This window comes from Dermacentor albipictus, chromosome 2 (assembly GCF_038994185.2).
Source record: "Dermacentor albipictus isolate Rhodes 1998 colony chromosome 2, USDA_Dalb.pri_finalv2, whole genome shotgun sequence".
In the NCBI taxonomy this organism is placed as follows: Eukaryota; Metazoa; Arthropoda; class Arachnida; order Ixodida; family Ixodidae; genus Dermacentor; species Dermacentor albipictus.
Window position 1 is genome coordinate 42,252,143 of NC_091822.1, and position 17,204 is coordinate 42,269,346.

The window sequence follows — 17,204 nt, forward strand, 5'->3', positions numbered from 1 at the left end:
TTGCTCTCTTGCTCGCACCAGCTGCGCGTGCACTCTCGCTACATGCTTAATATCAACGCCGGAGAGGACGCGCAAGGTAGGCTACTTGCGCAGCTACGCCCCGCCAGGTGGTGTGCGCTGCGCTTTCTCCTCGCTTTCCCTCACTCCTTGCTCGCATATCGTGCCAGTGGACAGACGTTCGCTCGCTTCACCTAAAGAGCACCAACACCGAAGTGCCAGTGCCACTAAGAGACAACCAAGTCAAAGGTTAGGGTCACCTACGCTATTTTTGCTCAAATGTTTTCTCTGCCAACCACTTTTCTCAGAACTATATATATAGCATGTGCAATTAGCGGTAATGCGCAGCCGAGGTATGTCGGCGATACGAGATGAGCGCCAGCTATTTGATCCATCTTGTCGGCAAAAACCGAAAGATTCGATTGATTGATTTTGCTCCCGAGGAGGTTCCGCCAGCGGTTTGTAACTTCAGGACCTCTTTCTGCATAGTTCCCTGTTTGTTTTCTCTGTGATTTACCCTGACATTAAGAAACTGAGCTCAAATAGTTTTTGAATTTTCTGTGAAAAAAGATGCTCTCTTGGTGTTTTATTGTGTTGGGGGGTGGGGGTAGCTGCAGGTACACGCAAGGTTTCCTCCTTGATGAGCAAGCAATTTCATATTAATAGAAAAGAATAATGAGCGGAAAACTTAGATGAAGACAAAGTCAGAAACATTCGCACAAGACGAACCCTTACTTCTATTTTATTTCGACGATTCGCATCCGCTTTCATAATGCCCGCTTGTATGATCGCTGACTACGCGTGAAGTACTTCGCCCATAACTAAGGTATTGATAGTCGGTCGGTCGAACGTGACAGTGCGCAAATTATAGAAGACGCCCCATTTGGACAAAAATACCTGTCTATCGTTGCAAAGGGACCAAAGTATTGCGTTCAACCAATGATAGTACCGTATAGGCTACATGCAATAAACAGTCGTATCGGAAGCAATGATACTCAAGAAAGCCAGGAGAGGTGTTTCTTAGAAGCTTTTGATGCCCTCCTGGAATGAAAAGACCAGTTGACTTTCCTCCAAGTAGGGGGCTTCAACTTAGGTATTGGATAAATTTTCACACAGAATGAGCTCAGCCTGTCAAAACCGCACAAAAATAAGTATCTGTTTGAAGGCTGGTGTGTAGCTTCAATAAAAGCAGCCATGCAAGTTATCGGCAAGAATAACAGTGTAGCCTGTGCAAGTTGTGCCACGAAAAGTATTTATACTTACTATTCAAAAGAAATGTAAATTTCTAGTCTTTAAATTACCTCAACGTAACTTAACGTCCTTAGTAGGCATTGCAATTGGCTCGCCTTTCACTAGCGTCAGTGATAGTGTATCATTCCTTGGCGGTCATCTCGATTCTGCCCTTAAGTTCGTTAACCGTGTTGCTAATATGGAAAGATGGCAGTATTCGGCATTCTGCATTGCTGAAAGTACGCTCATATTTTTCTTATTAAACACTTCTTTTTCTTTACTTCACTTTCAGACCTATTCCTACCAGTTATGACATCGTACAATGGGGGGATACTTATCAGTGTCATCTTTCATTCCTTCAGCATTTAAAAAATCAAGCCGTTCGGTTTTTTCCTTAATCTCACCGCGCCAGCGATACTGCTATTCTTCGCTGCAACAGCATCTTGACATTTCATAATGTGTTTCAGTTTTGTCTAATTGTGTTGTATAAAAAGTAACAACTCAACTTTCTAGTAATTTCTGTAATTGGGAGCTTTTAAAGAGTACCAACGGCACCAAGATTGCTTCTGGAAACATTTCTTTGCTACCTAAGGTTTCTACTATGTACGGCAAATCATCTTTATCTTTGTGTGCGATCACATTAAGGAATGATTTACCCATGTCTCTAAAATCCAAAGATTCTTCTTTTTGACTCAGGAATTCACTAAAACTTTATTTATTACGTTTTTCATATCCATGTTTCCTTAGTTTTGCTAGGTAGTGTATTTATTTCTCATTTTCATCGTTTTTTGCTTTCATGCATTTTTATGTTTCTATTCCGTTGTGCTTACTCTTATTCTTACTCAATATATTGGATCTATTATTCACACTGTTGCGAATACTTGTATTTTCACAGAGGATCCCGTTGCAGTATTTGCTTTCGGACCTTCCTCTGTATATTTTGTATGGTGTATTTAACCTCCGACGTAATAATAATAAACTGATTGTATGATTGAAAAAATTCGTATAAGACAGGGCAAAGTGGATGCAGTGAAATATATGCATAGTGATCTCAGCAGCAATTTCGGTAGCATAATAAAAGCCACAGGAAATGATATATTGACCAGTACAAAGTAATGTTATCAGCACTTTCCATGACATAGCAAAAGCAGCCGAAGAATATATATCGTTAATTAAACTATCCAAAGAGCCATGCAACTTTCATTGGAAACAGCGACTAGCAAGATAGAGAGGCGTCTTCTATAACAAGTGCTGAAGTTAGAAGGGTCTTGCAAGACTTGTGCCGCGGAAACACCCCAGGAGGTTATGGAATAAAAATCAATTCAATCAAAGATGGAGGAGACATCATGCTTGAAAATCTGGTCACCCCTTATAAGCAATGCCACAGGGCTTGAGGTCAACTAGAGAGCTGTAAAAATGCCAACATTGTAATTATCCATAAGAAGCGAGACGTTAAAGAATTGAATATTTATAGGCTCATTATCTTGCTTTCAGTTTAGAGAATATTCACCTAGATAATTTGGAACACAATCAGGGCCACACTTGAATTGAATGAAAGTTTGATGTTTAATGACGCAAGGGCCAAGTATGGCCAAAGAGCGCCATGCCCGTCTTGACTTCAATCGACCAAATAAATAGACTGGCTTAATGACGCTATATGCTGCGATAGATGCTACCTATGTAATAAAATAGGTTTTGAGAAATTTGCTAAGTGCAATCAGCATCTCTGTATTGCTTTCATGGATTTAAAAATGCATTAGGTTCAGTAGAGATATCAGTCGCCTACAAGGCAATGCGTAATCAAAGAGTACAGGAAGCATAAATGAGTATCTCGGGAAATATCTACGGAGACCCTGCTGCTACCTTATTTCCCCACAAAGAAAGTTTAAACTTACCTAAGAAGAAATGATTCAGGCAAGGAGTCAAAATCTCATTACTGCTATTTTCTGCATGCTTAAATGTATTGAAGCTGTTAGACTAGAAAGGCTAAGGAGTGGAAGGTAACGGTGAAAATTTACACAGCCTTCGGTCTGCAGATGACATTGACCTGTTCAACAACGCTGTGGAGGAATCGCAACAAATGACTGAGGACCTGAACATAGAAACAGTAAGAGCAGGCTTGAGGAATTATGAGCGAAACAACTTGTTTACTCCCGTCATGCTGCTCTCTCATCATGCCACTTTCAAGAATACTATGGATCGTATCTATTAACGAATGTACGCATGAGTTATGAATTATGTGTGCATATTTTGTCATAAGTGTGCATTAGTTGTGAAGTGCATGCATTACAGGCAACCGCCGTGGTTGCTCATGGGCTACGGCGTTGGCCTGCTGAGCAAGTCCGGATTGAATGCCGGCCATGGCGGCCGCATTTAAATGCGGGCGAAATGCGAAAACACCCGTGTCCTTAGATTTAGGTGCACGTTAAAGATCCCCAGGTGGTCGACATTTCCAGAGTCCTCTACTACGGCGTGCATCATAATGAAAGTGTTTTTGCCACGTAAAACTCCAGAATTTAATTTTTGATGCATTAGAGATGAATGTACACACCTGATCTAATACCCATTAACTAGAGGCACTCGAATGAATAAATAAATTATTAATAGGTGGAAGACGATGGTACACTCCACTAGACTGGGAAGGGAGCAAGCTTGCATGATTTGTTGACAGCCCCTCGAGCATGTGCTGCAGTACGCTTGTCTATGTCAATTACTCACGAGGAACCCTTATCATTAGAATAAACCTTAAGAAAGCATAAAAAGGGTAGCACTGCATATGACAAGTATAACCAAATCTTGATTGGAAGCTTACCACTGTGGCGGAAAACAAAAGCGTACGCTCATTAGATTCAACTGGCGCTAAAACATGGGTCAGAAACTTGGAGGTTAACCAGGAAGCTAGAAAACAAGGACCGCGCAAGGAGCGATCGGGCAAAAAATGTTAGGCATAACGTTAAAAGACATGAAGATAGCGGCGTGGATTTGAGAGCAGTGATGGCTAATATTCTGTTTGACATTACAAGAAAAATATGGAGCTGGTTAGGACTTGTAAGGCATAGCGCAGATAGACAATCTGCGCATCATTAAAGTTACATAATGGGTGCTGAGGAAAGGGAAGGGCAATCAAGGATGACAGAAAACAAGATGGGGTAATGAAATGAGGGAATTTGCAGGTGGAAGCTCAAATCAGCAAGCGCAATAGTGGAGTTACTGGAGATGGTTGGCAGAGGCCTGCGTCCCGTAGTGGGCATAGAGTTGCCTGTTGATGAAGATGATGATGGTGATGCAGAAAGCCCTTCCACTTCGAAAACGCTGGTGCTTTGAGTGCACATTGAGGGGTTGCGATAATAAACGAGTAGCTTCCAAAGAACCGTGGCTCTCAAAGGCTCGTCGTTCAATCTCAAGGCAAAGGTAACAGGAGACATATCTCTTCAAGTTCGTCTTTGATTAGACAGCTTAAAATTAATCAGTATCACAGCGCACAGCTTCCCATGGAATATGCGCTTGGTACGTCAAACCCAATGAATAAAGAATCACTCAGTCAATGAGTACTTCAATCAAGTTTATTTTGTCCAGTTTCTACGTATAGCGTTTATTGAGAAGTTTCTGTGGCGCCATTCCAGCTGATGGCTTGATTTCCCAGAAGTAGCATGCAATTCAAAGCGGCCCACGTGGATAGTGCGATCATATGCAAAAGCATAAGCGGTGCTGCTTGGATCGCATCGCAGGTGGCAGTCAGCAACTTTATTTTCAGCTGCTTCATGTCGACACCAGCACGCCGCTCCACTCTATGTTTGCCACATTCTCTATTCATCCATCATGTGCCCTGGGCTGGCGTCACAAATCAGGTTGTTTTGCAGCCGGAATTGGGCGCTCAGTCGCTATTGCTTCACCTACTAAAGTTTTATTGTATCACTATGGGTGCAATTCAACGACGACAGAGTTTTCGTCGAACGGCTGGAGGAACTGTTCTCTGCGACATATGCCCCCTGCATCTGTAAGAGCGGATGCTTTCGTTTGCAGTTCTGCGAGTACTGGGGCGCTCCCAGTTGTTGCGCAAGCGCGTGCAATAGTTCAGATGGTGAATCCCCTGTTCATGTGTCATGGAAACTGTACGGAGGAGGCAATGACATAGTATTTCCGACTTTCTATCCCGCAGGTGCGCGCCCACGTGTGCTCCAGCCGAAAGTGGTCTGCAGCGCTGAGCTTGGGTGAGGAGTGCAAGTGCAAATCCGGGGATGATTAGTCATCGGCACAAGCTTCATTCACCGACGATCACTCGTAAAGAAGCTAGACTCAGTTTGACGCTTGTACTACTCGCAGAAATATTTCACTACGAATAATTTTCGCAGTAACGGTGCAGGTGGATCGAGCATCTCTGGAACACTGTCGGCGTCAGCAGTTGCCGAAGACGACTTAAGAATGCACAGCCGCACGATTTCCCTCTTCATTCTCTGCTTGATCATCGCGGGTAAGGCTTGCGCGTTTCAGCGCACTTTCCATCCGTGTTATCTTCTCTGAGATGAAGCAGCAACGTGACATCATTGCGTGAAAGCGCCTAGTCATGTGGGAATGTATTTCGCTTCGCGTTTCAGGCATGAAAGCCATTTTAACTTACTTTCCCAGCCAGCCTCGATGGTCGCAAACAGCCAAAAATGTGCCACGGTGGTTCAGTTGTTACCGCATTCTGTGGCGGGCCGCGAGGGGTCGATTTACGTTGCCGCGGCCGAGCGATGGGGACCAAATGCAAGGGGTCCCATGTATGGAATCAACATTAACAAAGCCACATTGTGAACATTATTGCGGCTCCTTCCATGCCTTTCTTAGCACTTCGGCTAAAGTGGAATGTAAATTTCCATGGATGAGCCAAATAGTAAAACAATATCAGGTATACCTGCATGCAATGTTTCGGGCTCCTTTATTCGTAGTTGACTTTGCGTTGAGGGCACGTATTATTCTAAAGAAAATTAAATTATGGGGTTTTACGTGCCAAAACCACTTTCTGATTATGAGGCACGCCGTAGTGGAGGACTCCGGAAATTTCGACTACCTGGGGTTCTTTAACGTGCACCTAAATCTAAGTACACGGGTGTTGTCGCATTTCGCCCCCATCGAAATGCGGCCGCCGTGGCCGGGATTCGATCCCGCGAACTCGTGCTCAGCAGCCTAACACCATAGCCACTGAGCAACCACGGCGGGTCCGTATTATTCTTAAGCACTCTGTTTAGCAGTGCAGTGCGCTATTCATCAAAGTTTTTTTCGTCAATTACGTTTTTTTTCTTTTTACTTCAAAGATATTACAGCGTAAGAGTTCGCTTGCCGAGTTCATGCCTCAAACGTGAATTGTCAAACATTCAACGTGATCTTCCAATAATTCACCAATAGATTTAGTAACTAAGTTCGTATAGCAGCATTAGTAGTATTAGTAGCAGTAGTAGAGGTAGTAGTAATAGTAGTAGTAATATTAGTGATTGTAGTATTAGTAGTAGTAGTAGTAGTAGTAGTAGTAGTAGTAGTAGTAGTAGTAGCAGTGGTAGTAGTGGTAGTAATATTAGTAGTAGTAGTAACAATGGAAGCCAAGTCACGGGTTTTTCTAGTTCTAGTTCAATTAAGCGCAAAGTTAAGGAGAAGTCCATTTTATGTCGAACATCGATGCTTTGATGAGCTTATCGCGCTTGGAAAGCGATACATCACCGTTTATTCAGTATATATGTCGTTAGCTTTATGCACGTTATGAACATCACGTATCACATGCCTGTCCATTCTGAGTAGTTTTGTAAGCGTTATATATCCATAGAATGTAGGCATCACGCAGCTTCCTTCATTTCCTTAGCATTTTGGGTACCGACTACTATCGGTGCTGCCATTAGTTTACTGAGATTCTCGTTAAACTGAGACAATGAAGTCGCTAAAGTTTCGTAAAATTTTCTTTCGAAATTCACTAAATATTAGCGCTATAACTGCAGAGTAAATTCTAGTATAATGAACGTTTTGGTGAATGCTATATATAGGCATACATGGCGTGAACCAATCTACCGCAACTTGCATGTTTATTGTGTGCGCGTGCAGGTCGGAATAAAACATTGAATATACCAACACGGGGCAGAACAGCTTTACTTAAATGATATGTTTGAAATACAATACATGATTACACCTGAAATCGTGCATTTACCTTATCATTTAGGTTACAGTTCCAGCAAGGTTCAAGAGTGCTCAGGTCACTTAATTTATTTAACATAAAGAAGCACTTGGTCTACGTTAGGCCCACAAATTATCTAAATTTCAGCGCTTGTGAAATGAGAATTCTGCGACGCAATCTTAGTATTTTTGTGAAACCCGTAATTGCCATTACGTGACCGTTATACAGACGAAGCACAAGGTGCACTATATTCCTTTGCCCCAATGGCGTGAGAACAATGTTGCCATTTTAGCGATTTTGTCACTACATTTGGTTGTTTGGCGGTCAGTATTTTTACTTAGCGACCAGGAATGTAACTTTAGCGGCATCACTGAGTAATTTGGCCATATTTTAGCGACGTCGAAGCTAGGAAAATTCCTTCCAAAGCGCCTTTTAGAAACCGCCTTTTAATTGAAAAACTAGTAGGACAGCCGGAAATGAGTCTAGGACATGTGTGCCCTGTGACCTTGATAAAGCAATGGCGGTCTCCAATCACGGAGGCTATAGGCTGCGGCTGATTTCGCAGAAGGCAACAGCATTTCCATAGCGCTCACAAAATGTACCTTTTCTTTATTATTTACAAAACTTGCTGGAATGGGTTTCAACCCTGGGAATGGGGCAGTTTCACTGAATAGGTTCGAAAGGTGGGGGTTCGCAAACGTACCAGTAAATATTTTACAAAGCTTATCGGGATAAGCTTTACGGTAAGATCTAAAACCCGCACGTAAATAATGAGACAGACGAAGGTTGTATCGCACTTTTCACTTGATCTAAATATTCTCGCTCTAATTTAAAAAAAAAAGCAAGAGTGAGCGACTGGACTCGTTCAACGCGGATGGTACGCGAATTATGAACACACAACTTTCGTTTCTCATGCCCTTGATAAACCATTAGCGCACCTTAAAGCTCTCAGGCGGATCGAGGGGCAGCAACGTTGTATTTGACCTGTATGCAGGCCGCGTAATTGTAATCACCCTGTTAAAATGGCCACGCCAGCATCGCGGTATGTATTACTCTTTTCATGAGCACTCAACTAAGAAAAACTTGCAGGCAAAAAGCGGACGAAGCGCTTCTACGTGCTCATAAAATCAGGTTACGTGTGCTTTCCTGAACCATGCAGGATTTGTAATTTTACAACCTGATAGTAAACGCAGAGTTTCAGTAGTTATTGTCCCTTGTTCTCTATGGGCCAGACAATGAAATCTTCCTTACCTCAGTAAGGAAGCCTTCATTGCAGTGAGGCTACCTTATGTCACTCTGAAAGGTTCCTTACTGAGGTGCCCTCGGTGAAGGCTTCCTTGGTGCTTCCTTGGTACTTCCTCAGCATAAGAAGCCAAACAATGAAACCTTCCTTACCTCACTAAGGAAGCCTTCATTGGGGTGAGGCTACCTTATGTCACTCTGAAAGCTTCCTTACTGAGGGGCCCTCGCTGAAGGCTTCCTTGGTGCTTCCTCAGCATAAGGTAGCTCCAAAGCTACCTTCATGCGTCCTTACGCCGCTCCTGGCCCTGAACGAGCGCTTCACCTCACTGCTTAACCACGTGGCATTCGCTTGCGCATGCGCACTGTCGCCCACCTGCGGAGAAGCGCGAGCACGGTACGTCTTGCCAGGCATGTTCGTTTCAGTCACGCGTGCGGCATGCAAGCATTGCTAGGCGTTGCTAGGCGTTGCAAGACGCCGGCGTGCCAGCGTTGCTGGAGCACATCAAGTTTTGCACTGTAATGCGCAACTTTTTTTAACCTTAGTGAACGAAACTAGAAGAAAGCGTCCACGCTTCTCTATATTAGCTATTCAATTTAAAGATTGTGCAACGATACAACATTTCTTATAGAATAATGGTGTTCGCGGAAAGATTTGAAGAGATAATCTCGAACTCAGGCACGCGGCAACCGCTCCTTAGGTGAGGACGGGTGAAGGGAGCTTTCAGAGTACGCTTGCTTCCTCCATCGGTCCTTCGCTGTAAGGAGGCCTCACGTAAGGTTAGGAAGCGCTCGAAGGAAAGGAACTAGGGGTGTGCGAATATTCGGAATTTCGAATACGAATCGAATATTTTCCATATTCGAAGCGTATTCGATTCGATAAATGCATGTTCGGAAATTCACGAATATCCGAGGACGGCCGAATAACGGTGGAAACGGCGAATATTCGGATAGACTGCGAATAATTGAGCAATTAACCAATTGTATGCTTGCTCCGCATTCTCCTAAGAACATGTTTATTAACTAAGAACTTCGCATGATCCGCTCATTATCTGTATGCTCTGTTTCAGTCTATCTGCTTCAGGCATTTGTGACATGATCAGTTTCGGTTTCTTTTTCACCAAGCTTTATAATTCCAATTATTTTTGGAATGCCCCATTGCCTTGAAGGTTGCAAAGGCAACTCAGGGTTTGCTAACATTGATTCAAAATGTATCAAGGCTCTTTGTGCGGAGTGGAAATTTGATGAAGTGGCCAGCCTAGGCATGTTTCTTGATCCGCGCTTTATGGCCACAGTTCATCAGGTCAGATGATCTGGCTGAAAAACCTTGTGACAAGGGAGCTCCAGGAAGCCGTCGTGGAACACCGTGGGGACACCGCCGTGCCAGCGTCGACTTCGTGTCCACTGGTGGCATCGAGTGTATGGAATGCTTTTGACGATCTAGTGATGAACAAAGAGAAGACACATTTGGCATATGCCCCTGAGGGGGAAGTTACAGACTACGCGCAAAAGCCTCTTCTGGAAAGGGGCATGAATCCTTGTGAGTGGTGGCAGTCCATTGGCCGCTTCAGGTACCCGCTTTTAAGTGCACTCGCCCGGAAGTACTTGGCGATCCCTGCCACTTCAGTTCCTAGTGAAAGAGTCTTTTCTAGCGGTAGAAATGTGACAGTGCATAGAGAGCGTTTACTTTCTGGCCATATTGAGCAGTTAATTTTCCTTCACGACAATCTGTAACAAGCGTTTTACCTGACTGAGGGCATTACCTGAGTCCATTATCGATAACTGAGTACCTCTTTAATTTGAAGCAACCTTGTAAAATGCAATATTACTTTTAAAAGGGTAATAAAGCTATTGTTACCTCTCTTGCAATTTTTTAATACTACACATGTATTCGATATTCGATTCGATATTCGAAGAGAGTTCTTCGCCTTATTCGTATTCGATTCGTAATCGAAAATTTCAATATTCGCACACACCTAAAAGGAACGTTTTATTGTTTGGACCAAGCTACCTTCATGCGTCCTTACGCTGCTCCTGGCCCTGAACGAGCGCTTCGCCTCACTGCTTAACCACGTGACGTTTGCTTGCGCGTGCGTGCTGTCGCCCACCTTCGGAGAAGCGCGAGCACGGTACGTTTTGCCAGGCACGTTCGTTTCAGTCACGCGTGCGGCATGGAAGCGTTGCTAGGCGTTGCACGACGCCGGCGTACCAGCGTTGCTGGATCACATCAAGTTTTGCACCGTAACACGCTACTTCTTTAGGTTTAATAAACAAAACTAGAAAAAAGCGTCCACGCTTCTCTATATTAGCTCATCAACTTAAAGATTGTGTGACGATACAACCTTTTTTATTGAATAGTGGTGTTCTGGTGTTCGCCTAAAGCTTTTAAGAGATAATCTCGAACCCAGGCATGGCGGCAACCGCTCCTTACGTGAGGACGGGTGAAGGGAGCTTTCAGAGTACGCTTGCTTCCTCCATCGGTCCTTCGCTGTAAGGAGGCCTCACGTAAGGTTAGGAAGCGCTCGAAGGAAAGGAACGTTTCATTGTTTGGGCCTATATGTATGAGTAAAGTCAAGGCCCTCGTCTCTTTTGTGGCACATAATTTCTTTATTATCGACCGACATGGATTCTAGACGAAAGCTTAACGTTTTCGTAGATGCGTTATACCATGTTACCACATATTTGGGGGCTCCAAACAGCTTATTACAATAATACTGATTCAACGGTGCGAGCGACATTTTTAGCAACTTTGCCGTAAACCAAACAGATAATTTAGCGACTTGTTTGTCTCGGTTTAGCGGTGCACAGAAAACAGTTGGCAGTGCTGCGTGACAAATTGGAGTGGTGCTTTCGGCGTCGTGTGAATGAGCCGAGCCGCTCTGATACGTACGTATTTCTACACTTGATCTGTTCTTTTAATTACCTGCTGCGTTCTAAATATTGCCAAAAGATTTACTGAGATAGGTTTTCGTCGTTTCATTTACTGCTACGCTTGTGAAGGTGCACCCAGCGATGCCGCTGCGTCTCTGAGTTTGACTCAGCGAAAATATCGTTGCCGGGTCGGGATAAAAACAAGAGGTATATCACTGAAGCTATGAGTATAGTGAAAACCGCGAAACAATACTTGAGCACGGCCTCTCTATCACTTTTTGAGAAAGCAGCCAGGTGTTTATGTGCTTCCTAACTATCCTAAATACATACACGTATTGCAATTGTTACTGCGGATTTGCAAATTTGGGCTATTTCGTAGTTTGTCTTTACAAAGCACTCCTTGCAGGTTTTATAGATTACCAATTTAGGTCAGGCGGTGCATTTGCTGATCATACCTATAAATTTTAACGATTGTCATCCTCTCATTCACGTTCTCTTTATCGTCTTAAAGATGTCTTTTGTTTGCAATATTCAAGCTATTTGTTGCAAAACAGTGCGTGATATTCACTGTTAAGAATTATATGTTTTTTTATGAACTGCGATTTTGTTACGAACACTCTTTTATCGCGCTTTTTTGCTTGTTGCTATTTTTGCTAGCAAATTGGTTTCTTTTATTTGTGCTTTGAATTTTCTTCGCAGCCACAATCCGACCGAAAATATCGGCTTTCGCAAGCCGATATTTCGCAAGCGTACCTTTCGCAAGCGTTCCTTTCCCACAAAATCTATGCTGAGATTACTTTCATCCACTTCATCTTATCTACCCTCCTTTCCACCTCCTTTTGGCCCGATATCTATGGGTCAGGGAAACGGCTCATTGACAAAAAATGCGAAATGCTGCAAAAAACAAGAGGAAATCGTACTCGCCAATCAGTGAAGCTTACCGTAGCATGTGTGTAGCGGCTGCAGATGGCGTAATTGCTGTCATGAGCAAATGAGTAAACATTTGCAACATGACACCGGTGAGAGTATTTGGTATGAGAGTATGTTTAAGAGACCTGCCTCTGAATTTCGTGCCATGAGCCAACAAAACACAGAGAGGATTTATCCACGCCACGCTTTGCCTCGCTCCTTTCACCCAAAAGGACCCGGATTGCACCCAGTACGAGCCGGACTACTGTATGACAAGAGAAAATTCTATGCGTACACTTTTCTTGCATCCGATTATTAGCGTTTGTCGAAATAAAGATCGATTAACAGGCGTCATTAATGTACCCTTATCAATATCAAAGTTCTCGTAAAATTGTGAAAGAATGGTGGAGGAATTCGTTAAATCTTGGAAAATGCGCATACATGTTGTCCTAAGGAGATGAACTATGTTCAGTTAAGTCGGGAAATCAGTGAAGAACAAAAGCACGACGGAAGATCAGGACGCCCCTCCACCTCGTGCGACGAAGAAAACGCCTATCAAGTGTTAGAGTGGCATCAGAAGCACTCAGTTTGGGACAGTTGTCAGTGCAGGAAATGAAAAAGCTTTCTGACAGGATGGTGCAGAAACAGCTGATCCCTGGGCAAACGTTGCGGCGAAAAGAGTGTTGTAAGCAGACCACCATGATGCCTTCTTCCAGAGAGTCATCAACGGCGGAGAATTTTGGTTTTACGGTTATGGTATCGAGCTGAAGTCAGTGAAAGGAGCGGAAAAGGAAAGATCATCCAAGGCCAAGAAAAACGCTTAGAAACAAACCAAAATTAGACTTCTTGATCGTGTTTTTTGACTTCATAAAGAATTTTTCAGAACGATTGTCTAGCTTATTGGGAACTTTCAACGAACCTTTCGATGGGCAAGTCCTGAAGCGAATGCCAAATTGCTCGCTCCACGGGTGATCAAATTCTCAATATAAGGGGGGCGAATTACGCACCATGCTGATACCCCTGCAAACTCTGCATTGCTACCATGGAAGGTTCTGGCATACAATTCCAAAGCTGAGCTAAAGCACGCTCTCTATTTCACGCTCCCTATTGGTTGTTTCTCTTCCCCGAAATGCAAACTGGCGCTCCGGGGCCGGTATTCCGGGCACGTAACGACATTTCAAATGGAAAGCACATCGCTGCTGAAGGGTCTAGCAGAAGGGGCGATTCCGAGGGTGGTTTTACCAATGAAATAGAAGGAACCAATGCATTGTGTCCAACGGGCAGTATTTTGAAGGTGACCGCACTGATGTATCTAAATGATTTTAAAAGGTCCTGAAATGAATTGTTTTTTTTTTAGCCATGGCACGAACATTTCGGACAGGTGTCTTACTGTCCAGTGTTTTGTCTATCGTAAATCGTTATATCTTTCCAGTACTTATGAGAGTGGCACAAATTCTTGCTCAGAATTCAGTTCTGGATTGCAGCAGCTTCTCGACCTTAAATAAATACACGCTTCATTTCAGTATTATCTAAACGCACAAGTGCAGCTCCCAGGAGGAAGTGTGCCGTTTGACCTAAAAACAGGCAAAGATGTCAGCTGTGCGGGATGCGACCGCTCACACTGCACAGATGGTAGCACGCTTAACTGCAGGCCTTCGACATCTCTTATCTTATTCCATCCCACAGGTGCCGTAGACGCTTTTTCTCGTCCCCGCTCTCCTCGTTTGCTGTTTTCTTTTTATTTTACGTATTGTGCGTCACTGAGTATATTTTTGATAAAACGTTGTCGTTCGATTCGGGGTTGAATAGAGCTTTTACCTAAAAACTCCTATACCAAACAGGAAAACTTAATGGAATTGCATCTTGGATTGCACTCTTTCATCTCATAAGAATGCGCGCTTGGGGCTATAAACGTTTTCGTCGGGAGGTGGCCATCAATGGGAACCACTCTTTCACCTCATAAGAATGGGCGCTTGGGGCTATAAACGTTTTCGTCGGGAGGTGGCCAATCAATGGGAACCGACTCAGCGCAGCCCTGCGAAGGTGCACGTGTCATCTCACTAATGGTGACCTGGAGGCCTGCGGTGTAATTTCCGACGCCCGGCGTTCTTTAAACTGTACCCTACGCTCATATGTCCTTAAATATATATATATATATATATATATATATATATATATATATATATATATATATATATATATATATATATAACATAGCAAGGTTATAGTGGTGGCGCTAGCTAATACTCCCAGGATTGTTTCTAGTAGATAAACATGCGAAATACCTCGGAATGTGGATGGCAAAATGGCGCCGCGGTTGCTCAATTGGCAAGAGTATTGCACGCGCAATGATTGTGCGCATGCAGTGGCGACGCAACTTTCAAAGAACAACCTTCAGTGGCTCATTCAACTTTCATGTCCATTTATGCACCATCTATTTAATTCACTTAACTGCAGAGAATTTCCCTTATACAGCCTCTCGTGTCAACGTGTCTGAACTTCTTCTGATATAAATAATAAAATCAGGCCCCTCGGTTTCCTTTCTTCGTGCTCACACGCAGACGCAGCTATATATATATATATATACATATATATATACATATATATATACATATATATATATATATATATATATATATATATATATATATATATATATATATATATATATATATATATATATATATATATATATATTGACTCGTGTAGTTGTTTGTCTTTATCGGGCGACACGTTTTACGGGGCAGGGGCGCAGGGGGGCAGGACATGCCTCGAGTGAGCTGAGCAACACTTTTCAATGTGATGAACAAGATTTAGCTCATGAATCCGGCACCTCAATGTCGTGCGGCCTAATAATAATGTGTTTATTTCACATTTACCACTACATTACCACCAATCTTTTTGAATTCCGCTGCCATGGCTATGCATACGGCGTATGACGAAAGACTCGAGCTTGCGTCATCGTACTCCAATTTTGGTCACAAAGGCGCTTACTGGAAGGGAAACGGGCGCTACATCTTATTAAATATTGTAAATCACAGCGCCTTATAGACAAGCTCGACCGTAGAAACGCGACACACAGGCACTGACTCCCAAATAATTTGTTAGCACAGATCACACACATCTATAGTTACATTGCTGAGAGAATGAAACGACGCAGGAAGGACTGCGGCATTCGTAATTTTGCACATAGAAGCATAACCTTTGTAAGGTTAGGAAATGGAAGGTAGGCTGACATACTGCTGTGCTACAGGTTGACGTTGTGCTTCTACATACGTGCGTGCTATACTAATCATTGAGTTGGAAGTCAGAGTATTGTGTATCCTATTTCTGCAGCCGTCCCTTGTCGATAACACGCGCTGCTTTATCTCTAGTGCTAGGCCAACTACACTGAATTTTTATTTTATTCAAGCTTGTTGAAGTGGCATGGCTATACAGATGCAGACGTTGTAATATATAGAAACTGTTGGCAGAACATAAAACATACAACATTAAGTTACAATAAATTGCAGCTGATATTTACTACTTGAAAAAATGTTAAACGCCGCAATAAGAAACACCTAGAACCACACACTCTGTTTTTGCTGTATCGAAGGCCAATGTCAAGGGAATTCATGTTTTTCCAGCAGTTTTCGTATTGTTCTAGTGTCCGTAATAAAGCCACACATTTCAATCTTTGCGCACACATTACCAATAAGATGAGCGTGATTTCCGGCCTGATTAAACTCTGTCACATTTTGACCTCCAAGGAAATTACAAAAACGTACATAATTATATCAGGTCTGCTTAACTTTCGCATACAATTTACTGCCACAATTGTGATCACATTACAAGTTACACACACGTCAGCCATATCGGGCCCCTATTAGCAATGAAGTTTAACCCGGCGCCTCACTTTGTTCTCCCACGACAAGAGGCAAACCTTCTATGGAGTTGGTAAAATTCGCCCATAATTTATTAAATTACTGCAAAGGCTGCAGTTGCGTCACGCGCGATAGAACTTCACCGGAACAATGACTCGTAAGATGAACCCCATTAGCTGAAAATTTTCACCTAGCACATGTTCACCTAGCGTGCTTTGCTACAAACGCATTCCAGCATTTGACTCTGTCGTAGTGCATGAAATCTGAAATCTTGAGAAAAGTAGAAGCTACTTCCTTATCGAATAAAATATGTAACATTTATTTAATTTTTTATTACAGATTAACAAGAAGCAGAATATTTTGAGGACATCGCAGATAAATAAGCGAACAGAAAACAGGATAGAACACAAATTATATGCTGCAAAATTTTCCTGCCTTTCCTGCTTTTTATCACACAAATATTTTAGCACTGTAGGTAGAAAACAAGGGTACAGTATTTACTTGATACGCCCATAGCTGGACCCGCATTGTTACGCTTTCCCCTGATTTTCTCCATCAAATATCCCATTTCCACTGCATGTGAACTTACTCTCTTGTACAGTTATCCTGGAACGTTGAGAAAAATTGCTCTGTATTGCGATGTTCGGCTACGCTGTCCGAACCATGCCAGCCGGGGTGGGATCGCGAGGCTGGTGTACTCACTCCTTCAAGCACTTGCTGAAGGAGCTTTTTTTTTTTGACGGAAGCTGTATGTATCCTAATCTATACACAATAAGTTGGCTTGCTCACTGGCTATAACTGTGTCCCCGATTACATTGAAATTCTTTGTAATAGGTAGCTCAGGACAGCGTGCAAAATTATGCGCTGTTCGTAAAACACCTTTGTATCGCTCCGGAGAGCACGAATACGTAATTTACTGCTAATGGTGTAATCGTCACTCATAATTTGAACATTAC

General features: G+C 43.0%; 1 protein-coding gene across 6 annotated transcripts in view; it reads left to right on the plus strand.

The window, feature by feature from the left end:
• Window positions 1-17,204, plus strand: part of LOC135912770 (uncharacterized) — a 48,212-nt gene that overhangs the window by 12,488 nt on the left and 18,520 nt on the right. The window contains exons 1-3 of one of the 6 annotated variants that reach the window (XR_010567767.1): window positions 153-246; window positions 5,387-5,508; window positions 5,580-5,698. Coding sequence is in view for 1 of the 6 variants with exons in the window: in XM_065445305.2 (XP_065301377.1) it covers window positions 5,387-5,438; window positions 5,591-5,698 (160 nt within the window). In the remaining 5 variants the exon portion in view is untranslated. Of the gene's footprint in view, window positions 1-152; window positions 247-5,386; window positions 5,699-17,204 lie in introns of those variants that run through there. The other 5 variants (XR_010567765.1, XR_010567769.1, XR_010567768.2 and 2 more) reach the window with 5 other exon arrangements.